At 51.4% G+C, this 23,619-nt stretch overlaps 1 protein-coding gene and 2 long non-coding RNA genes across 19 annotated transcripts in view; 2 read left to right on the top strand and 1 right to left on the bottom strand.

Annotated features, from left to right (window-relative positions):
* Nucleotides 1-29: 29 nt before the first annotated feature.
* LOC147571633 (uncharacterized) lies at nt 30-9,317 on the bottom strand. Of its 7 annotated transcripts, none has more exons than XR_015247207.1 (5): nt 9,301-9,317; nt 5,698-5,830; nt 4,152-4,744; nt 1,830-2,257; nt 1,244-1,718 (listed from the first exon to the last, which is right to left on the bottom strand). It is a non-coding gene; the product is annotated as an uncharacterized LOC147571633 (long non-coding RNA). The 7 variants fall into 7 exon arrangements; XR_015247206.1 differs by lacking the exon at nt 9,301-9,317 and adding an exon at nt 7,750-7,882; XR_015247205.1 differs by lacking the exon at nt 9,301-9,317 and adding an exon at nt 6,019-6,150.
* Nucleotides 4,739-8,125, top strand: LOC147571634 (uncharacterized). 2 transcript variants are annotated; one of them, XR_015247213.1, is made up of 3 exons: nt 4,739-4,904; nt 6,187-6,386; nt 7,745-8,125. It is a non-coding gene; the product is annotated as an uncharacterized LOC147571634 (long non-coding RNA). The 2 variants fall into 2 exon arrangements; XR_015247212.1 differs by lacking the exon at nt 4,739-4,904 and adding an exon at nt 5,816-5,930.
* Nucleotides 9,318-9,407: 90 nt separating the features above from the next.
* LOC147571632 (pleckstrin homology domain-containing family M member 1-like) overlaps nt 9,408-23,619 on the top strand; it is a 29,537-nt gene continuing 15,325 nt past the window's right edge. For 6 of the 10 annotated variants that reach the window (XM_086696164.1, XM_086696159.1, XM_086696165.1 and 3 more), the window contains exons 1-4: nt 9,408-9,538; nt 15,277-15,365; nt 18,601-18,848; nt 20,582-21,208. In XM_086696164.1, coding sequence (XP_086552290.1) covers nt 15,318-15,365; nt 18,601-18,848; nt 20,582-21,208 — 923 coding nt within the window. In that variant the 5' untranslated portion in view covers nt 9,408-9,538; nt 15,277-15,317. Of the gene's footprint in view, nt 9,539-11,222; nt 11,391-11,924; nt 12,108-14,851; nt 14,877-15,276; nt 15,366-18,600; nt 18,849-20,581; nt 21,209-23,619 lie in introns of those variants that run through there. The other 4 variants (XM_086696160.1, XM_086696161.1, XM_086696162.1 and 1 more) reach the window with 4 other exon arrangements.

Here is a 23,619-nt window from a genome sequence, read left to right as displayed (position 1 = left end):
ACCCATCACCCACCCTCCCCTCCCTCCCACCCCCCGTCAACCCTCAGTTTTGTGAACATATTTTAAAACTACCATAGCCAGGAAAACAAACCATTCTAGATATTTCAAACACACACACACGCAAAGGTTATACAAGCAATTGGTGCTCACCACTGGTGGGGCTCGCGGTGGTGAAGGTCAGGGCCAGGGGGGAATCGCACCACTAGCTCTCAGGTTACTTTACCACAGTTGCTTTCCATAGATTCAAAGTTGCTGCTGCCACTCAGTCAGGAAACTTCGGGAAGCCACTGCTGGGGTCACTACAGCCCCATGGCCCCAAGCCTGACTGGTGGGGAGTATGGACTCCAACATTCAGCCTGCATGTCTGCTGCTGCAGAGGAGAAAAGCATGGCTTCCGCCTCCTTCCCGCCTTCTAAATCTCACACAGGTACGCTTTATTGGCAGAATTCTGCTGCCGAGGGAATCTGTGAACTATGGTTCGTGGGTTTCCAGGACCTGCAAAGAAGGGGCTAGAAATGGGTGTCAAGAGCCAACCAACATTATCCAGCAAACCCCTCCTGATGGGTGGGTGTTCAAAGGCTTTGTAAAAGGGGGGTGGTGTCCACATGGAGTAACCTGGTGGTCGTGTTTCTAAGTCAGAAACCCTGAAAGGTGTCATTCTAGCTGGGCAGCAGGTGAGGTGCTGGATGCTGACGACATACACTCATTCCCAGAGGTGACTGGAGAAGCGCCTGGAGTTGATTCTTAGTTTCATCTCTGGAACGTTCTCACTGGAATTAAAGCTGGATGGACTATTGGCAATGCGGTATCTGAGAAAACATAGCCCCCATTCAAAAGGGCTGCCAGAGAAAAGATCTCCACAGGGAAACATGATTTCTCAAAATATAGCCTTTGGACCTCTATACGCAAACATCCCTGGGATGCTTACTTAAAAAGCTGATCCTGAAAATAATTTAATTTCAAAGGCTGTTGGGGCACCTGGCTGGTTCAGTCAGTTGAGCGACCGACTTCGGCTCAGGTCATGATCTCACGGTTCTTGGGTTTGAGCCCCACGTCGGGCTCTGTGCTGACAGCTCGGAGCCTGGAGCCCGCTTTGGAGTCTGTGTCTTCCTCGCTCTCTGGCCCTCCCCCACCCCCCTGCTTGCACCCTGCCTCTCTCTCAAAACAAAATATTAAAAAAAAAAAATTAAAAGGCTGATCCCGCACACCTCCCCTGATGAAGATAAACAAAAGCAGACACTACTTAAAGTAATCCAGACAGAGTTCAGTCAGTAACATAGTATTGCAGTGCCGTAGGGGAAAGGGTTCATCGTGAGCAGGCACCCAACTGGGAGTATTACAGAGGTGATGGGGTATTTCACAGGGAGAATGAGGGACTAGGGAAGGGAATGAGTGGGGGCTCTATAATCAGAAGTGAAAGATGACAAAAAGCAGGAAGGGACGCTGGCCCATAGGAGACCCATCTGGCTTTGCTGACACTTCTCAGAGTTAAGCTCCTGCCCTCTCACAGAAGCTGGGAGACAGGGGCCCGATCTTCAGGCGTCGGCTGGACTAAGCAGCCAATCCTTTAGACAGCCGGGAGTTTTGCAGGCAGGCACTTTAAGGGAGGCTAGAGTCCTACTAGGGATGCGGCCACGAGCTGCCAGCAACCATGCCCGTGGTTGTTCAAGTCTTCACAGGCCAAGCAAGGTTGAATCAAGAAGAGGGCTCGGAGGAGCCTGGCGAGCATTTGGAGAAAGAATCTGTCACCCTCCGAACCCACATGCCCACCCCTCCTGAGCCCATCCCCCAAACAGAGGGACCACTTTGACAGGCCTTTTTATGCTCACCAAACTACTGAAGTAGGACAAGGCGGACGGGGAGGTGGGGGAAGCAGAGGTTCTCCGGCTTCTTCAGGGCTGGAGGTCAGCAGGGATCTGCGAGCGGGAGACGAAGGGCAGAGCAGATTGAGGATGACCAGGAGGCTCCACTGGATTCTTAACCTGGGAGTCCCGACTGGTCATGCTGGCGGGCTCCTGCCCCCACGGAGGTCAGGGCCTCTCAGTCCTGAGGAGCACCAGGCACGACCAGCTCTGGCTCCTGTGGTCCTGGTGGGGGTATGTTGTTGAGACCTGGGGGATGGCGTGGAGCACCAGCTGGGGGGCGGGAGCACACTCATTCAAGAAGAAGAAAAGTCCCGAGGCCCGAAGCAGAGGCAGGAATGGTGCTTAGGCTGCCTGTGTTCCAGGGCAGTGGCAGAGAGCGGTCTGGCGCCACCCTGTGGAGGAAATGAAGATTTCAACAGTACAAAGGCCTCATCTGGATGAGGGCTACACCCCAGGGTGGTAGAGCAGGAAAACAGAAGGAGCCTGGCTCCCTGACATAAGAGCCACCGAACCAGCCCCAGATCCAGTACTTAACCGGATTATCATATGAGAGATCAAGAAGCTGCTTCTTAAAAAAATTTCTTTTCAATGTTGACTCATTTTTGAGAGACAGAGACAGAGCATGAGCGGGGGAGGGGCAGAGAGAGAGGGAGACACAGAATGTGAAGCAGGCTCCAGGCTCCGAGCCGTCCGCACACAGCCCGACCCAGGGCTCGAACCCATGAACGGCAAGATCATGACCTGAGCCGAAGTCAGACACCTGACCGACTGAGCCACCCGGGTGCCCCCAAGAAGCTGTTTTTTTTTTTTTTCAACGTTTATTTATTTTTGGGACAGAGAGAGACAGAGCATGAACGGGGGAGGGGCAGAGAGAGAGGGAGACACAGAATCGGAAACAGGCTCCAGGCTCCAGGCTCTGAGCCATCAGCCCAGAGCCCGACGCGGGGCTCGAACTCACGGACCGCGAGATCGTGACCTGGCTGAAGTCGGACGCTTAACCGACTGCGCCACCCAGGCGCCCCAAGCTGTTTTTTAATTTAACCCACTGTTGGGGCGCCTGGATGGCTCAGTCGGTTAGGTGTCCGACTTCAGCTCAGGTCAGGATCTCACCGTTTGTGGGTTCAAGCCCCACATCGGGCTCTGTGCTGACAGCTCAGAGCCTGGAGCCCGCTTCGGACTCTGTGTCTCCCTCTCTCTCTGCCCTTCCCCCACTCAATCTCTGTCTCTATCTCAAAAAGAAATAAACACTTAAAACCAAAAAGAATTAAAGGGCGCCTGGGTGGCTCAGTCGGTTAAGCATCCAACTTCAGCTCAGGTCATGATCTCGCGGTTCGTGAGTTTGAGTCCCACGTCGGGTTCTGTGCTGTCAGCCTGTCAGCGCAGAGCCCGCTTTGGATCCTCTGCCCCACTCTCTCTGCCCCTCCCCCGCCTGCACTCCCCCCCCCCCCGAAAAAAAGGATTAAAAAAAAAAGAATTAAAAAAAATTCACTTAACCCACTGTTGTGTCGGGTCTCTACTGCAGCAGCTGAACCTGTACGTAACCTGATAACGGAGGGAGTCCATGTATCTGTTATCTTTTGCCACAACAGTGCTAACTAATAAACCATCCTCAAAACTCAGGAGGCTGGGAAACCGATTCTCACAGGTTGGCCGTTACCGCTGTACTTTAATGCCCTGCTGGCTGGATCGGCTCGGCTTCTCGCTGCTGGTCCTGTCTCCCTGCGTTGCTGCCGGGACCCAGGCTGAAGAGGCAGCGGCTACCCAAGAGAAGCGGAAGAGAGCAAGCACTCTTGCTCTCTTTGAGCCTAAGCACGGAACCAGCCCCAAGCCCCAAGCCAGGGATGGGAAAGTACACTGTGGCCACGAGGAGACACAGCAGGAGCGGGGATGCGGGGAGGGCCCATAATTCTCTCTCCCAGAATGTGACAGAGTCGTGGGTTAGAGGCTACGACACGGTGGCCCTGCTCTTCTAGGCGTCACCTACGAATGGCGCGGAGTGAAAGATAGCGTCCGTCCATGTGAAGACTCAACCGCAGTTCTCTGTTAGGTCAGGAGCCCTGACAAGACAAGAATCACATCTCCTTCCTCTTCCCAACGCCTAGTGCCAGACCCTGCCCTCAGGGCTGACTCGGGGATATTACTGGGTGAATCTGAGACCATTTCTTCACTCTCTGCATAGGATTCCTTATGTAATACAGACTGACCTCCTAAAGGTCAGCACACAGTGCTATGTGTTTGCCCCCAAAGCTGCAAAGGGACCGTGCCATTGGGAACTGAGATGTGTACCTAGGTCTGTCTACACCGCATCCTGGATCCACTGCCTCCCAGAGGGACCTCCAGAAGAAAGGACTTCTACAAGTTTAATATCGCAGACTCCACACTCCAAAGGAGAACCGCTTGAAGAGAGCCATGGTTGACGCTAAGGAATGCCACCATCACCACAGAATTCCAGGCACCGGGCATGTGGGTAGAAAGTATATTTTAGGGCAGTGACTCATGGTAAGTCGTTTCCTCCAGACCCTAAAACGGACTATTCCACGTCAAGCTGTCTCAGGCTCAGGCTGATAACAGGGCAGCCACAGGGGACCTAATGGGAGCTGCGTTGTCACGGTCCAAGTCTGTACACACCGCTTGTATAACCTGCCCAAGTTCGCAAAGACAATGTATCAGTCGCCGCTCTTTATGCTCCAAGTGAAAGAAATCCAACTAAAATATGCTTAAACCAAAAATGTCATACAGTGTATCGGCTCACATAACCGGGAAGCCTAAGATCTTAAAGCTGGCCGCATCTAGCGCTCAAACGTCATTCTCTCCGCAGCTGTCCCTCAGTTGTGCTTTCCTCCATGATGGCTTCAGGCTTCAGGATGCATGCCCCAAGACTGCAAAGATAGTCGTTAGTAACTCCAACTCTCCACTGAGGTTGAGCAAGCCTCATAAAGGAAAGCCAGTCTTCAAAAAGCCTCTGATTGGTCTGCTTGGACCCTGTATCTGGTAGGAGGAGACCCTGATTGGCCAGCCATGGCCACGTGCACCTGCAAGGTGGGCCTGAAACCAGTACTTAAGTCTCTGCTAGGGCACAGGAACTGAATAGAAAGTCAAGAGAGGGGTTGTCTCACGGCAAGTTGAGGGGGTGAGGTGACAAATGGAAGACCAGACATTGAGGCTAGATTGAACTAACCCTAAGCCTGAACTTTGAACAGGCTTTCACACGTTCATAGATGCTATTGTGAGTAAAACACAAATTCACTTAAGAGCAGGAGTGCCTTCATAGTAACTTTTGGTCTTTCTGTATTTTTTGTCCCAATTAATAGATATCGAAAGGATACCTACGATCACGAGCAGGTCCAAAGACCATTCTATTTTTTAATATTAGAAAGGGATTCTTAACTGCAGATTAAGAGAGAGAGTGAAGAAAGCAAGAAGAGAAGGGAGCCAGGAAAAGCCCAGCCCAGGAAGCAGCGAAGGAAGGTTCCAGGACAGCAGCGTAGGACAGGTCAAGGAGGTAGCCGAGGGGAATGGCACTAACTGTCATGCCAGAGCACTGGAGCGGAGTGGAGGAGTGATCGTGGCGGGCAGCACAGAAAGAGAAGGAGAAGAAATTAAACCCCGGGGGGTCGGGGGACAGAAACGAGTGCCATCGGACTACATGAGTAAGCTCTGCGGTGAACAATACTTGCCTAGTCACAATTCTGCAACCACTGTCACTCGTGGGGCAAGAGTGACAAAAGTAAACCCCAAGAATGGAATGGGTGGGGGGTGTTAAAGACCTAACTCCTTGCCTGTGTTGCCAGGACGTCCACAGACAGTGTCTAAAATGCATGAATCAGAGCACCTGGGTGGCTCAGTCGGTTGAGCGTCTGACGTCAGCTCAGGTCACGATTTCACGGTTCGTGGGTTCGAGCCCCGCATCGGGCTTTGTGTTGACGGTGCAGAGCCTGCTTGGGATTCTCTCTCTCCTTCTCTCTCTTTCAAAAAAAAAATTTTTTTTTAAATCTTTTAAATGGAAGAATTAAGAGCTAGAAACACAAGACAGGTGGAGATAAGCACCCGAAGACCCAGCGAGAGGTAAGGAGGACCGAGGACTGGTGAGCTGGCCCAGGAGGGTGGGGATGGTCGAGGCAAGAGGCTGCTGCGGGTCATTCTGTTTCCTCACCATTTCATTTCGTACTATTTGAACTGTAAACTACGTGTGATAACATTTGGGAGGCTTACAGAGTCCATTCTTTTGTCAACTGCACCTCAAAGCTGTATTTGTGTCCAACTTCATTGAGATAGAATTGACAAATCATTTTTATGAACCCTTTAAATCCGTTTCTTCAAGGAGAGTGGGAGGAACCAGCTTCCTGCAACAGAAGCCATGAGAACATTACCTATTCCGGTTTCAAAAGAAATGGTGGCATTAGTCCTACTTAGATGATTTCGGTCAGAGACCAAGTAAGGATACATCTGGGGTTCCAACAAGAGAGGCTCTCACTCCAGTGCTCAAAGACCAGTTAGAAAACGGAGATCTGACTGGACTGGGTAGGTACAAATTAGCCAAAACTGTAATAATAATAATAATAATAATAATAATAATAATAATATAGCTAGTTATCCTCAAGTGCTTACTTCAGACCAGAAACCGTCCTGAGGATATTATCTTCTTTAATCCTCACGGCAACTGATATTTTCCCCAATTTACAGATGAGGAACTGAGGCTCAGATAGTTTGGGGAACTTCCCGGAAGTCACACACTCTGGCCCCTCTGCCTGAGGCGAAGGGGCCTCAGAGTGTTGTGATTTACTTCTCTTTTCTAACCACCAATCAAACTTAGAAGTTTCTATCTCTGGTGCCATCTCGAGGGGCCTATGAAAACCACTGACTGTGGCAGTGGTCTCAGGCCCACACTTGCTGGGTTGTGCTGGGCCCCGCGCTGTCTTAGGGAAGGCCTAGAAAACGGTATGGGGTAGAGCCGGTATTCAAACCTAAGCATTCCTGGCTCCAAAGCCCACTTGCTCGGCCACTGAATTATGCTAGTTCTCCAGCTAGAATCAGAGCTGGGTGAGGATCCCACCCGTAGTAATTATGAGTTGTATGGCCTTGGGCCCCCAAGTTCCTTAACCTCTCTTAAGCCTGTTTTATCATCTATGCCATGGGCATAACAATGGTGCTTACCTTCAGGGTGGTTGCTAAGGATAAATCAAAATTCCTATCTGGCAACTAGGAGCCTCTGTTTTCCACACCTGTTAAATCCCTTGCCCTTCAGCTCCTAGGTTAAAGAGAGATCCTCACATTTTCTCACCCTTCAGATCCACGGGTGGGAGGGCAAGAGACAGAAAAGGTCTGGGCCAAGGCTAAATGCTTGGGCCTCATCCCAGAGTGACTCTCCAGGGCAGGGGCGGGGTTCAGGAATCGACACCTTAGACCCCCGAGAAGTTCAGATGCCTGCAGTTCTCCTGCCTGGCTTTGAATGACTATGCCTAGTGCTTGACTCTGACAGACCAGTGCCTTTGTGAGCGTCTGAGCCCTTCCTGCGCTGGCCTCCAGCTCTGTCTGTGCCTCCTCCCTTTCCCCATTGCCCAATCTGTCTTTATCTCCCCCTTCCATTCTGATCCCCCTCCTCTTACTCTGGCCTTACTTCCTAGCTTCCTCTCCACCTCTCCGTGCACCCTCCCCTGAGCTCAGTCTGCATTCCTACCCACCAGCCGTTTCTCTACCAGTCTCTTCGCCGGCATCGGCATCGCCCTTTCCTGTGTCCACCCGGAAGGCTCAGATAAAAGGTGCTTCCGCCAGGATAACCTTCCAGGCCTCTTCTCTGGCACCATGGCACTTTGCATGTACCTTTATTATTGCTCAAATAACAGGGTAATGGGAGATTTTTTTTTTTTTTCCGGCCTCAGACTACCTGGTGGACTCGTGGCCCATGAATGGTGGAAACGTGCGCCAGAGTAAGATGGAGAGAGGAAGACAAGCCCGTCGACTTTGCAGAGGGGCCGAGAGGCCTGAGAAGTAAGAGAAGACCAGGAGACGGGGGCTCCTGAAAAGATAGACAAGAGATTACCATGCGGGGTTCCCACAGCTTTTGCAGACAGCGGCTGCGTACAAATTCATTGGAAGAACTGAGGAATGTTGCTGGCTCCATCTGGGGGAGGGCATGCTTGTATCAAGACACTGATGCTCTTGATGTGCTATAATTATAACCAGAAACACTATCCTTTTGCCCAGGAAGCTGGATTTCCTAGTAAATTCCTTACTTTCCAAGTTGTTTAATGCTAAGATAATGCTTTGCTTCTGTGTCCTTATTTATTTATTTTTAATGTTTATTTACTTTTGAGAGGGAGAGCACATGCGAGGGAGGGGCAGAGAGACAGAGAGAGAGAGAGAGAGAGAGAGAGAGAATCCCAAGCAGGCTCTGCACGGTCAGCGCAGAGCCCAATGCAGGGCTGGAACTCACAACTGTGAGATTGTGACCTGAGCCGAAGTCAGACACTTAACCGACCGAGCCACCCCGGCATCCCTCCGTGTCCTTATTTCTAACTTTCTGTTCAACTGTTAACCATACTAAATGTACTCAGATTCATCTAGTCTAAAATCGAGGAGAGGTGGTTCTCGCTCCTAGAGAGAGAATTATTGAAGGGGCAACCCGCACACACTCAGGTGCCACATCTTCAACAGCTGGTTTTATAAATGGAAACAGGCACTGGGACCCCTTCTTCTCCCCTTCCCAGAAAGGCTGATGGAGAGCCTGGCCCAGATCAGTGGAGCTTTCTTCCAAGAACTGTCCCGTTCCCAGACCAGCCCTGTAGACACCCCCAAAGTCCCCCTGAACCTGCAGATAGCAGTACCTCTCCACCCCACTACTCACCCCACACTCAGGCCCTAAGATCCCATTTGACCTAAGCCTGCAGGTATGAAGTGTCCAAAGCACAAGACATCTCTCCCCACCCCCACCAACACACACTCTTGACCTTCTGTTCCGAGTCCATGTGAAAGAGAAATATCAACTCTACCAAGTAAAGGAAACAAACAACTTGCTGGCTAGATGAGAATAACCAGAACCTTAAGCTTCATGCCTGGGGGCTGACGGGTACCTAAAGGTGCTCCCTTGGTGACAGCGGTGATCAAAACCTGTATGCTTTTCCTGAGAACCACCAGGCGGGAAGCACCTACTGCACTGATGCCCTCAGGGAGGCAAAACTAGGGTAGACGTTATTGGTCCGATTTTACAAGTGGGAACCTTCCGGGCAGGAGGCCAACAGACAGCCTCAATGGTAGATAGTGCTGTGCCCAGGCAAGGTCATGAACCCAGAAGGCGGCCGGGATCTAGTGAGACGCAGACACTTCTGGGGGCGGGCAGTAGGACACGTTCCGCCCGACACTGGTGGGCTACCCCGGTGGCCTCGCCTCTTCGTGCGCATCTCGGGTCGCAGAGTCCCCAGCCTCCCAGATCACTCACCTGCTCCGGGGCTGGTGACTTGGGCTTTCCCGAGCGGTGGCCCCGCCCCGAGGCTCCGCCGGCCCTGCGATTGGCTCCGCGGTCCGGGGGCGGGGCCGGACGCCGAACCAACGTGATGGCGTCCGGCGCCGCGAGCGCCGTTTCCTGTTGTCGCTGGCCGGGAGGCCGCAGCGCCTGGTCGGAGGCTTAGGGGCTGCCGTGGCCAGGAGTGCCCCGCGCCCCGTCCCCGCTCCCTCTGGTGAGTTAGGGGTCAGAGGGCGAGGAGGGTGAGAAGGGACGGCGGGGCCGAGACGAGAACGGGCGATGGGTCACCAGCCCTGTCCGTGATCGCAAACCCTTGGTTGCTTTGAAACTGTCCTGCTTCAGAGCCTTTTCCCTTCCCCGCCTGAGCCCCGCACCCTACCCCACTCGGACCCGAGCCTTCAGCCCAAACAGCCAGTGCTGACCCGTCCCCTTCCTCTTCTTCACCCGTGACCCGAGCCCAGCCCTTACCCTCACCCCTTCACCACTGGTCTTGCGTAAGTGCAGCCACACTCGACCCCACGGCAGCCCACTTCCAACCCCTAGGACAGCCACTTCCCTCCGCCTCCCTCTGACGCATCTCATTCTCACCCCTCAACCCCTTTGGCGATCCCAGTGCTCCACGCAGACCTCCTCGAACCCCCCCTCCCCCCTCCCCGTCTTTCTGGCTTACCCCTTTTCAGGCTCAGCTTTCTTATCCCAGCCCCCCTGCTCAGCCCCCCAAGGTCTGCTCAGCCAAAACACCCACCTCCCCCCACTCATTTAATACCTACCACCACAGTAGATGCCCTATTGCGCTTACCCCCCTCTTCTTGATAACTCTGATCTCAGCCCTATCTCAAGTCTTGTATGTATCTTCTTGTCCTCGCCCACTCAACCCCTAACTTCCAAGCCCACCCCGTACTTTCTTTCCATCCCCAGCCAGCCTGAGGACACTTCATTCCTGAGTCTTTGCTAAACCACCCCCCAACTCTTGCTGCCCTAGTTCCCACCACCCCTACCCAATCTTGTTAGACTGACGTCTTCCTATCCCCGTTTCAACTCTTCATCCCAACTCTGCGCCCATTCTTCCCTTGATGTGGTCCCCATTTGATCTGAGAACCTAGTGCAGTCCCCTGCCGACCCCACCTGCTTTCTCAGAGCCAGGCACTTGCCGAACACCTCAATTGATGCAGGGCCTCAGATGGTAAGTAAGTGTGGAGGAGTAGAGATCCTTCTCCCGTGGGTCAAGTGCTTTTCCTGGATGTCAGGTCCCCTGTAGCTGTCCTTAAGGATTGTGTTCCTGGCATCCATATTACATCACTCGCGTTGGCTGCTGGAATGGTAGGTATCATCCAAATACCTGGAAGGTGAGGGACAGCTACTCATTCAGCTGGGGCAGTGGGAGCTTATCACTTCCTTTTGGGTGATGATCTGGAGAAACTCCAGGGGTTCCACTGTGTGGGGTTGGCTGTGGTCACAGAATCATGTCCATGTGTATTGCCCTGCCGCTTAGAAAGGACCCTCACCCAGTGCCCCTCCTGGCCAGAACTGGTTGTAGATTAGTCCCGCTACCGAATGTGCCAGAGGTGACGTTACATGTTGTGAAGAGTAGAGATGAGTGGATCCTGGGGACGCCGAGGCCTCCGTGGAGGCTGTTGAATTGCTTCCTCTTTTGGCAGGTGCTGGAGCATTGAGTTTTGACCATTTTGATTACCCATGAACACAGAGAGTCAAGTTATCTCAGAGTAGCTAGACATTCTTGAGGCACCCAGGCTCCATTGTTAACATTTATAATCTCCTGGGATTTGGGGGTGCACCTCCCCTCTAAGTTCTGGTGACCAAACTCCGAAGGATTGGCCATTTGACAGCCATTGTAAAGGACCCCAAAGAAGACCCATTGTCTTTGCTTGCATTTGTAGTCTCACGCCTTCGAGAATCGGATGGCCTTTGACCTTCAATGTCCCCTTCCGTGAAGGTGTGATCTCTGAAGGGTTTCAGCCTGTTGGCAGCTTGGTGTAATGGAAGGAGTTCCACAGTGACCCCACCACTGAAAAGTTGTATACCTCAACCTCTTACGGTCTGCAACGGTCTGAGCCTTTTTATTTTACTCATCTGTTCATTCAGCAAGTATTTCTTGAGCACCACCCTGTGCCGTGCACTGTTTGAAGCATTAGAAATACAATGGTGAATGAGTCAGGCAAAGGTCCTGCTTTCATTCACTCAGAGTTTGGTCCTTGCCAGAATCTTAAGGGACCTGGGACAAGAATATGGGAGAGATGGGTGTTGTTGGATGGAAGGAGGGAGGGAGGAAAGAAAGATACCCAGTGTTCCTAGACTTCACATTTCTGGCCTCCCCCACTAGCCTTTGGACTGGGAATCACGAGCTAGAAGTTGCTTGCCCTCCAGCTGATATTCAGTTGCTTTGCTGCCCTACCCCCCCCCCACACACACCCATCCCACCCCCCACAGGGCTCTTGTCTAGAAATCCGACTTTCTTCAGGTAGAAGGAGGTGCTGTTTACTCAGCACTCACATGTCTGAAGTATCCGCTGTCTTTCTGAATCAGAAGATAACTTTGTCATTTGTTTCCAACTGAAAACCCTGACTCATCACCTGGTAGAGCAGCTGGAGGGCTTAAACACCGGCCTGTTGTCGTGCATAGCCAGGTGCAGGATCGGAGTCAGGCCGTAGAGACGAGGCTGTCGCGGATGGCGGGGAAGTCTCTCAGAAGAGGAGGTTGCTGTTTACTGATGAACGGAGTGTTTCGAAAGTGGTGAAGCCAGGTTATCCATTTCTTCTTTTAATGTAAGTCTCATCTGAGTCCTTCTCCTCTTTTCGTTCTTCCTTAGTCTCCTGAGGAAGTGAAATTGGATGTTTATAGAAGGCCAGGCAGTATCACGAAGAGAATCAACCACAACGATTCCTTCCTGTGTGTTGGAACGTTTGAGGAGGGACAGCTCGGAAACCTGGCTGCCATGGAAAGGACCTGTGGTCAGCTAGGTGGGGCCACAGATCTGATGGGCAAGATTGTTTCTTGTCAGTGTTAGGCCTTCTTTGATAAGGTGGAGCTTCTGAAGAGTCTGTGAATAATAAGTTTGCCTGAAACTCTTTGAACCAAGGACCTGGGACAGTATGAACTGGCGAAAGGCACAGAGCTTGGAATGAGAAAATTCTGTCCCTCACCTGAGGCGTGTTTCTACTGAGCCTCAGTTTTCTCTTCTGTGAATGAGGGATAATCATCCTTCTCTCACAGGATTGTTTTAAGAATTAAATGAGGATAGAGAATGAGATCCTGTGCCAGAGTGAACCGATACCGAGGGGCAGAGGTAGACGAAGGGTGGCTTAGGAGTTTCCTAAAGGCACACGGCACTCACCTTTTCTGCTCAACTGTATCAGGGATGTTTGAACTCTCTACTTGCTCTCTTTATTCTGGGTCTCCTGAAGACCCACCCCTCTTTCGTTTGCTTCTTGGTGTCAGTGAAGACAGTTCTGAGGATAGAAAGTGAAACCAGTCCCATAGCATGGTAGATGGGGGTCTGGCCCACCCAAGGAGCCTGCTGGAGTGCTGACCTAGCAGTCAGGAGACCCAGAGCCCAGAGATCTCACATCGTAGATGGTCGTGGTCCTGCCTCTGAGCCATTGCCTGCCTTCCTGAGGCGTTCTAGCACCGACAGGCCTATGTAGGGAGCTTTGGTTTCCTGCAAAGAAAGATGTGCCCGGAACTTTGGCCTGACCCCCACGTCTCAGTTCTGTTTTGTGAATTGTCAAGTGGCCATTCTTCTAGGTTTCTCTGCACGGTTGTCCTTTTGTGACGTTCCTGACACTGTTTTAGGTCCCAGTTGTCTCTTGTCTGGCCCTGCTCTGACCTCAGTGTCAGTTTACTTTGTTTTTTCAGCAGATCCTGACTTGGCCAGGACACCCACTTAATGATAAGCCTCCCTCCCTCCAGTGAATATTATATTCAGTTAATTAGTTGATGAGGCCTCAATGGTCCTCCTCTTCAGATTGCTGAGGCCCAAGCCTTGAGGCCGGCTGAGGGAAGGGCAGTTTTAGGGCTTGAGGCTCTGTCTAGAAGGGCAGGCCCCCGGAATTACCAAAGGGGATTGGATGCCAGGGTCTCAAAGCCAGAGAGCCTGAACTTGGCCTGCAGGGCTGCGTAGGGTAGCCTTGAAGAAACCCAGCCTCTAGGATCAGGCACGGTTTCAGGACCGACTCTGTAGTACGTCCCCTTCTCCCGGTGCCCTGGTGGCCAGAGCATGGAGCTGGTCTCCAGCAAAGGGTCCTGAGGATTCCCGGTGGGTAGGAGCTGGGAAAGTGGTGGAGGGAGAGACAGTGTGATGGGCTGTGGCCAGGGGCTAGTGTTCCTCCTGTCAGTCTGTTGTGCGCTGACCAGAGCTGGTTTCGTGGGGCCCGTCCTCCACACACCTGTCTCCCTTTGCATGTCCTTACTTAGGAAGGTCGGCGCTGGGTCCTGTTCACCCTCTGCCGGATCCAGAGGCCAGGGGTGAATCAGAGCGTCTTTCATCATTTAGGGCCACCCTGCCGTTTTCCATGCCTCGCTGTTCGCCTGTAAACCTTTCCTGCCAGACTCAACCCGATGCTCCCTTGCATCCCGCCACCTGGGCCCCCGGCCGAAGAGCCCTCCTCCCAAGACTCCCCTGCCCCCTCCCCAGCCACCCCTTAGCCCTAGCTCACACCTGCCTCTTCCAGAAGGGTGGATGTCATCCTGGCCGAAGGTGGTAGAGCCCGCCACTGATCAGCCCTGGGATCTTGGGAAGTTCCTTGACCTGGGTCAGCTTTGATTTCGTATCTGTTAGATCTGGATAATAAAAGAGCTCGCCTAGGGTGGTTCCAAGGAATGAATGAAGCAATGTGTGTAAACAGTACAAAATCCATTCAGCATGCCTCCATTTGATAACTTCTTTGGGCCATCGGTTTTTGAGAACAGAGACAGCGATGACCTGTTTTTTGGTGTCCCTCCATGCTCGGCAGTGTGGTCACTAGAGATCTGTTTAGATGGGAATGTGCCTACCCAATCCTGGTCCGTCCAAGTGGCTGGGGCGGTCCAGGCGAGCCAACAGCCCCCCCCCCCCCGAGGCTCAGGTTGAGGCCCCCCCCACCCCCGACCTAAGCCACCCCCGGGGGGTGGGGGGGAGCCAGTGCCCTGAGGGATTTACCTGTGTACTGACTTCAGGTAGTTGAGCGGACTCATTCAGACAGTGGCCTTTGCCTGTAAGGCTTGGCCACATCCAACCGGGGTAATAGACACCATTTATCCTTAGTACCGTCAGGCCCTGTGCTGGGCATTTTCCACATTCATAACCTCCATTTGAGACGTCTGCCGTGGTGCCCCACCTAGCATGCCTAAGTGGTTAGTGGCAAATCGAGATTCGAACCCGTGTTGTTTCCCTTAGGCGTGTCCCTGTGCTGCTCCAGCTGGACCCTCGTGCCTGGAGGGGAAGCAGCTATGTAGCAAGAGGCCCTCCCTTTGGAAACTTCCTTCGGTTGTGCTTGTCCCCGCCGAGCTGGCAGACATGGGGCTGGCACAGGAGTCAGAGGCTCCGAATGTGAATTGTGAGCCCCTGCTTCCTGGTCCATGTGGGCTCTTGGCACCTCCAGCGGCAGCATCCCCCTCGCACCCTTAGTTCTGTATCCAAATCAGCCCTTCATTCCCTGCTTTTTTGTGCCAGCGTGTGGTGTGGCATACAGAGGCCTTTCCATGCCCTGATTAGGGTGGACCCACCCATGGCACATAGGATTCCCCACCTCCTGAGATCCGAGCCCTCAGATTTCTTCTCTTCCCTTGTTTCCTTCCTTAAAATCCACTCTTGGCTTTTACTTTTGAATTCAGAGGCCTTTGCATTGCAGTTTGAGGAAGATGGGCTGACCCGCTGCCTGCTGGGGGAGGGGGAGAATTGGCTGCGGGTGGGGAGCTGGAACCTGCTCATCTGGCCGCCGCCGTCTGTCTCTGCAGGTGTCATGTGATTCTCCGAGGGAGCTGCAGTGTGAGCGGAAATGCTCTCGGTGGTGGAGAATGGACTGGACCCCCGGGCTGCCATCCCGGTAGGCAGTCGGAGAGGCTCAAGGGTGGGGAAGGGGGCACGGGACAGCCATGTCGTTGGTTTTCCTCACTTTGAAATGAATGAGTACTGTCTGGAAAGCGAGGCCTCGGGTTGAGAAAGAGTTATAGCAGAAGCAGGCTCTGAGGAGATCCTGCCCTTTCTAGAACATCTTCTTGGTGATGGAATGGGAATTGATAAAAAACGACGGATTTTAATACGGGCTGCCTAAAGACCAAGGATTTCTCAAAGGAAGTCATACATATGGGGCGCCTGGGTGGCTCACACGGTTAAGCGTCATGATCGTAAGCGGCTCATGGTCTTACAGTTTGTGAGGTCAAGCCCTGCATTGGGCGCTCTGCTGTCAGAGCAGAGCCTGCTTTGGATCCTCGGTCCGCTCTGTCTCTGCCCCCTCCCCCACAGGCACATACACGTATGCACATTCTCTCTCTCTCTCTCTCTCAAAAATAAGTAAACATTAAAAGAAGGGGCAGCTGGGTGGCTCAGTCGGTTGAGCATCCGACTTCGGCTCAGGTCATGATCTCACGGCTCATGGGTTGGAGCCCCGCATCGGGCTCTGTGCTGCCAGCTCAGTGCCTGGCGGTTGCTTCATATTCTGGGTCTCCCTCTCTCTCTCTCTGCCCTCTCCCTCTCATGCTGTCTCTCTCTGTCTCTCAAAAATAAATAAACATTAAAAAAAAAGAAAAGAAAAGAAGGCATTAGGGTGGCCTGGGTGGCTCAGACGGTTGAGCGTCCATTTGGCTCAGGTCATGATCTCACGATTTGGGAGTTTGCTGTCACCACCTAGCCCACTTTGAATCCTCTGTCCCCCTCTCTCTTTGCCTCTCTCTCTCTCTCTCTCTCTCTCAAGTCAAATAAGCAAACAATGAAAGAAGTATATGACCCATAAGTCATATGAAAAGATGTCTAACATCAAAAGACTGCATACTGTATGACTTCATTTACACAAAATGTCCAGAATTGGCAAATGCATAAAGACAGAAAGTAGATTAGTAGTTGCTAGGGGTCGAGGGAGAGGGGACTAGAGAGGAGTGACTGCTCATGGGCACAGTGTTCCTTTTTGAGAGAATGAAAATGTCCTAAAATTAGGTAGTGGCTGTAGTTTCACTATTCTGTGAATATACCAAAAATCACTGAACTGAATAGTTTAAATGAGTGAATTTTATGCAATGTAAATTGTGTCTCATTAAAGCTGTTATAAAGAAAAAAGGAACAGGGGCGCCTGGGTGGCGCAGTCGGTTGAGCGTCCGACTTCGGCTCAGGTCATGATCTCACGGTCCATGAGTTCGAGCCCCGCGTCGGGCTCTGTGCTGACAGCTCAGAGCCTGGAGCCTGCTTCGGGTTCTGTGTCTCCCTCTCTCTCTGACCCTCCCCCATTCATGCTCTGTCTCTCTCTGTCTCAAAAATACATAAACATTAAAAAAAAATTTTTTTTTAAAGAAAAAAGAACATTCAAGTTTTCTAAGAACATTAACATGAACTGTTTGGGCTAAGATAAAAATAAAACAGTAAAATATTTATCCATAATCCTATCAGCTAACAGTTCAAACCAGGTTTTCTGTATTCCCTCCCAATCCTTTTCCAAAACATAGGTATTTTGACATGCTTATATTATGACAGAACTGTCTTTATCTTTCCAAAGGATTTTACATATATGTATTTTATAATTGATTTATGTAACAGACCTTAACGGAATACTTACATGTGTCAGGAACCAGGCCAAGTGTTGAGGATGCAAGAATGAAAAAAAAAAGCAAGTCCTGCCCTCAGAGTAATCCCCCCCCCCACCCCCCAACTCCTGTGCTGTAGGTCAGGAAGTATTCGTTCCGTTTAACAGATGAGGAAATTAAGCTCAGTGAGGTTAAGTGAAATGTCTGCAGTGACCCAGCTGTTGACCAACAGAGCTGAGACTAACATCTGCCTCTGACTGCCAGGTCAAGGATCTTTCCTTTTTTCTTTCTTTCTTTTTAAAGTTTATTTATTTATTTTAGGGGCGCCTGGGTGGCTCAGTCAGTTAAGCGTCCTGTTTCGGCTCAGGTCATGATCTCACGGCTCGTGGGTTCGAGCCCTGCATCAGGCTCTGTGCTGACAGCTCAGAGCCTGGAGCCTGCTTCGGATTCTGTGTCTTCCTCTCTCTCTGCCCCTCCCCCCCTCATACTTTGTCTGTCTCTCTCTCTGTCTCTCTCTCTCAAAAATAAACATTAAAAAGATATTTTTAAATAAATAACGTTTATTTTATTTATTTTGAAAGGGAGAGTGAGCATGAGCAGAGGAGGGGCAGAGGAGGGGCAGAGAGGGGGGGAGAGAGAGAGAGAGAGAGAGAGAGAGAGAGAGAGAGAGAGAGAGAGAGAATCTCAAGCAGGCTCCACACTGTCAGCACAGAGCCAGATACGGAGCTCAAACTCAGAAACCGTGAGATCACGACCTGAGCTGAAATCAAGAGTCAGATGCTTAACTGACTGAGCCACCCAGGTGCCCCTAGGATCTTTCGTAATGTGGACCATGCTCCTGTTTTCTTGGTGTTTTTATGGTTCTAAAGTGGCACTTGTAGCCTCTTCATGGAATCGTAGACCCCTAAACAAGGTGGAAAGCTTCACCCCTGCCCTAGATGGATCACCCAGGCTCCCACACCTGTAACTATGATGGAGCCGGTATTTAAACACAAGATTTCTATGGCTATCAAATCACTGAAGTTCGGTTTAAAAAGCAAAACAAAAGAAAAACATACAACTATCTTTGCAAAAAAATAACTATCTCTGGGGGGTATAAGTACGTAATTTTCCTTTTCTCCTCTATGCTTTGTCTCTGTTTTCTTTCTTTCTTTTTTAAAAATTTTTTTCCAACGTTTATCTATTTTTGAGAGAAAGAGAGAGAGCGCGTGTGTGCGTGTGCAAGTGGGGGAGGGGCAGAGAGAGAGGGAGACACAGAATCCAAAGCAGGCTCCAGGCTCTGAGCTGGCAGCACAGAGCCCGACGTGGGGCTCGAACCCATGAACCGTGAGATCAGGACCTGAGCCGAAGTCGGACGCTCAACCGACTGAGCCACCCAGGCACCCATCTTTGTTTTCTATGATTAGCTTGTGCTAGTTTTGCTGTATACACACCCACAGGTAGACGTGAGGCGTGTGTGGGTGTGCGTGTATTTGGTGATAAGCACTTCCCTTCCAGGGGTCACCGCAGGATCTTCTAAAGGCCTGTGTTATGTCTGACACTGACTAGGTCATCAAGAAGAAGCTAGTGGGATCTGTGAAGGCGTTGCAGAAGCAGTACGTGTCCTCGGACACAGTGGTCACTAGCGAAGACGGAGATGCCAGCACCATGTGCAGTGCCCTGGAGGCTGTATTTATCCACGGACTGCATGCCAAGCACATCCGAGCCGAGGCCGGAGGGAAAAGGAAGAAGAGCGCCCACCAGAAGCCTCTGCCTCAGCCTGTCTTCTGGCCCCTCCTGAAAGCTGTCACCCACAAGTGAGATCAGCAGGGGAGGCTTTGCTTTGGGGAGGAGCTTCAGTGTGGGTGACCCTGGGCTCTCCCTCTACAGCTCTATGGGAAGGCAGCAGAGACGCTCTGTGTTCTAGAATGGAGATGGGTGAGATAGGGGTTATTGTTAGACCAAGCCTCAAGAGCCCCTCAGCGCACAGGCAATGGCCTGGGGCTGCTCAGGCCCCTGGCTGGTCGCCTTTAGCAGGAGCCGCTTTTTTGCCACACCGTGGCAAAGTTAGGTAGTTGGAACAGAGAATGTGTGGCCTGCAAAGCCTAAAATCTTTACTAAGTGGCCCTTGACAGAAGAGGTTTGCTGACCCTGCCTTGGAATGTTTGAACATCTCTATGCTAAGTATTATATCCTAAGAGGCTGTGGCATTTTTTAAAGCAGTGGAATCCAGATCATCTGAATATCCACCCTGGGACGTTTGCCTCTGCGGCCCTGGCCCTAACTGCCTGGGCTTTGGAGCAAGCAGCTGCTGGCACGTTGCCTCTAAGGGCTATTAAATGCCACCTTCAGCCTGAAGGTGCCTTGTCGGTCTGTATCTTCCTTTTCCTGCTGACTGCCACCGCCCTATCTCAGGGTCTTACCTCACTCCCAGGTGGCAGTGGCTTTCTAATTGTCCCCCTTATCTCATTCTGTCTGTCCTTAGGTCAGGCAGCTGGTCCGCATTTATTGAGCTTAAGCTAACCCGAGCTCATTCCCTGAGCCCTGTGGAGCACGCACGCCTATGGGCGAGACGTGCTCAGGGCACTGTGATGGTCAGAGGAAGGGCATTTACATCAGACCAAGGGTTCGGGAACTGAGTTTGGTACCTGATCTTATCCCGAGCAGCCCACCCAGAAGTCTGCGTGACTGCGGTCGAGTCATTTCCGGTGTAAAAACTCTCAGGCTCCCCAGTGCTAGCCTGGAGTCCCATTCACTTCGTTGGGGCCCCAGAATCTGTATCCTGACCAGGTTCCCAGGTGATTCTGACGCAGAGCCAGGTGTGGGGACCCTTGCCCCACTTTGCCTCACCGGTTGGATGCTCGAGACCCTGCATCACCTGACTTTGCAACGCAATCAGCCGCTCCTCCTCCTCCCCGTGCTGTAACGGGAGTGCTCACCACTCCTGTTACACAGCTGCTGCTTCCCTACCCTTGGTGCCTTTTTGCTGTCAGTCCTTGGTGCCTAAGGTTCCCCTTCCATCTTTGCTGCTTGAAATCCCTCAAGGCCCAGCTCAATGCCTTGCCTATCCGTAATCCCTATGCCTAATCCCTCAATGCCTTGCCTAAGGCATTGTTCTTACTGCAACCTGGAAGTGATTGCCTTCCCCCCACCCCAGCTCTACTGACAACAGGGTTCACCTCCGTGTGCCCTTGAAAGGTAGTAACCTGGACTGAGGGCAGGACCATGTCTGTATCCTGTATCTTCACGGCTCCAAAGACCTGGCACTTAGGGGCTCATCAGATGTATGCCGGATGAGCAGGTGATGTCAAGGGCGCCTGGGGAGTTGTAACAAAAATGGCAATTATCCTGCATGACAGTAACCTCGAAAAAGTGGGGAGTTGTAGCTAAATATTTCTCAATTCCCTGTAGAACACTGCTATCTGAGATTTTTTCCCAAGCCTGTATATACTTGCAGTCATTATTACTGGCTCCTGCTCACCAGTGGATAAAACAATCCTCCGTGATCTGAAATCATTTCTTGAAACAAGCCTGTCCTCTCCACCCGCAGACACATCGTCTCGGAATTGGAGCACCTGATCTTTGTCAGCACGGACGTGGGCCGCTGCCGGGCCTGGCTGAGGCTGGCCCTCAATGACGGCCTGATGGAGTGCTACCTGAAGCTGCTCCTCCAGGAGCCCGCCCGCCTGTGCGAGTACTATCAGCCCGCAGCCCTGCTTCGAGACGCCGAGGAGGGCCAGTTCCTCCTCAGCTTCCTGCAGGGACTGACGTCCTTATCCTTCGAGCTCTCCTACAAGTCTGTCATCTTAAACGAGTGGATGCTTACCCCACTGGCTCTCTCTGGGCTTTGCCCGCTCTCTGAGCTCGACCCCCTCACCACCTCTGGGACACAACTACAGCGGAAAGAGTCTCTGGATTCAATTTCCCATTCCTCAGGCTCGGAGGACATCGAAGTCCAGCACTCAGGCCATAAGATCCGACGGAACCGGAAGCTCACGGCCTCCTCCCTCAGCCTGGACACCGCCAGTTCATCCCAGCTGTCTTGCAGCCTAAACTCTGATAGCTGCCCACTCCAAGTGAATGGCTCCAAGAGTCCAGATCGTTCCGAGGAGCCCATGTCCTACGACTCCGATCTGGGGACAGCAAATGCCGATGACTCAGACCCGTCTCTGCAAGAGTGAGTGTCCTCCCCCCACTCCTTCTCCTCCCCCTGCCTTCCTTCCTTCTCCTCTTCCTCTTTCTCTCCCTTCCTATGGCATGTGATTGCCTGTCACTGAGCATTGAGCTCTCTAAGGGCATAAAGGAAAAGAGGACCGTGGCTCTTCCTCAGGGACTGGAGTTGCCGGGACTTATAACTGGAGGCAACATGGGGCAGCGAGGAGAATGGATTCAGGGAGGGCTCAGAGCTGAATCAGGCTCCGGCTCTGCCCCTGGCTGATCTTCGACAAGTTACCTAATTTGTCTGAGGCTTCGTGTAAAATATTATTGCCTCTAGGGCGGAAACTAACGGTTCGGAGTTAGATGTACGACTTCCAAAAGACGCAGTGAAGCCCAGCGCGTCAGGGTGCTCCGCTGCGACCTCCCAGAAGGCCTCTGAAGGACACAGACCCTGAATGAGGCCTGGAGGAGGTGGTGCACAAAAGGGGCCAAGCAAGTGAGTGGAGGAAGAGCACAGGGAGCAATGAACTTGACTAGAGAAGGGACCTTGGAGAGAGCTATCTCTTTAAAAGAACTTTTTTCTATTTGAGTATTGTTGACGCACGGTGTTATATTAGTCTCAGGTGTACAACGTAGTGAGTCACCATCTCTCTATGTTAACCATGCTCACCACAGCAGAGCCTTCTTCGTTCAGGCCCTTTTGAAACATTCGTTTTTTAATAGATTTATTTTTATGGTAAGAAAAAAAAGTCTACCTACAGTGAAACGTCTTTTCCACCTTTGTAACCATAATTATTAATTCCTTACATCTTTCTTTTTCTTTTTTTTAAAGTTTATTTATTTTTGAGAGAATGAGCAGGGGAGGGGCAGTGAGAAAGGGGGACGGAGGATCTGAAGCAGATTCTGTGCTGACAGCAGAGAGCCCAACGTGGGGCTCGAACTCACGAACCGTGAGATCATGAGCTAGGCTGAAGTCAGACATTTAACTGACCGAGCCACCCAGGCACCCCCTTTACATGTCTTTTTCTGATGTTTCTAAATGCACCTAACAGATATGAATAGATAGACTTTTTAAATGTCTTTTATATTTCTTATCTCTGCCTCATCCCCACAAAGCTATTATAAATATACTGTTTGATACCTTGTCTCAGAAGAGATCAGAATTTTTGTTTTGGAGCTTCATATCAGTTTCTTCAGTTTTTTTTTTTTTTCCCCGTGGCATGTGTTTCCATTGTATGAATGTACCTTAGTTTATTTGACCAGCCCTGTATTTACTGGACACTGGAGTTCACTCTTTCTATAAATAACCGTGTGTATGTGATATTCTAATTCTATGCAACTATCTCTGTTCAGTAAAGTCCCAGAAACAGAATTGCTGAGGCAAAGGATAAATGAATCTACAATTTTCATAGATAACCGCCTGTTTACACTCTGTCAGGAATGTACCTGTGCCCTCTCGGCCTTGTAGGCAGAAGGTATTATCAAACTTTTGGATATTTGCTCATCTAATAGGTAGAACATGATAAACTTTTTTTTCAAGTTTATTTATTTGTTTTGAGAGAGAGAGAGAGAGAGAGAGAGAGCAAGCGAGCATGAGTTGGGGAAGGGCAGGGAGAGAGAGGGGGAGAGAGAGAATCCCAAGCAGGCCCCTTGCTGTCAGTGCAGAGCGTGATGCAGAGCTTGATCCCAGGAACTGTGAGATCATGACCCGAGCCAAAATCAAGAGTCGGACGCTTAACTGACTGAGCCACCCAGGCGCCCCGAAAATGGTAAACTTTTATTAAGCGCTTCCTTCAGCCAGACCCATGTTCCCTCAGCCAGTGTCTAGGATCTTCTTTTCTACTCCTGTGTGCCCCTACCTTCTTGGTTCATTCAAGTCTTTACAGGTTTCCCAGCTGCTGTGGGAAGAACACCAGATTGGGTGCCGGTACGGACTGGCTTGTAGCAGGATCCGGCCTCAAGCCCTGTTCTACCAGTCACAAGTCCAGTAACGGCAGGCCAAGCGTTGGCTCTGTGAGGTTGTTTCTTCATCTGTAAAGTGGAGGCTCCCTCATAGGGATTCTCTGGCTGAGAATCAGATCAGATGCCTGGGGGCGAATTACGGCTGAAGCAGCTTCTGAGCAACAGAGCACATTAGCTAGAACTTTCAAACATCAAACAAGAATTTAGGTAGAACATCCTGGAAGGGAGCAATCCCCGCTCTATCGGCTGGGCCCATGGCGTGACTTAAGTTCACTCACCTGTCTGAACCCTTCCTTGTGTCTCCTCCTCCCACAGGCCAGCCCGCCGGCCCTCTGTCTGTCATGTGCCCTGCTTTTATCTTTCGTGAGTCTTGTGATTGGAAAATTCCAGCTTAAGGCCGTTGAATCAGTGACCGTCCACCCTGTGTGGGAAGCGTCATCCTGGGCATTGTGGGAGAAGTCAAGGGAA

This window comes from Puma concolor, unplaced genomic scaffold (genome assembly GCF_028749965.1).
Source record: "Puma concolor isolate L17-30 unplaced genomic scaffold, mPumCon1.1.hap2 unalloc_scaffold_129, whole genome shotgun sequence".
NCBI classification, from domain to species: domain Eukaryota; kingdom Metazoa; phylum Chordata; class Mammalia; order Carnivora; family Felidae; genus Puma; species Puma concolor.
The sequence above is the reverse complement of the archived record's forward strand: the minus strand, read 5'-3'. Positions and strand labels throughout refer to the sequence as shown.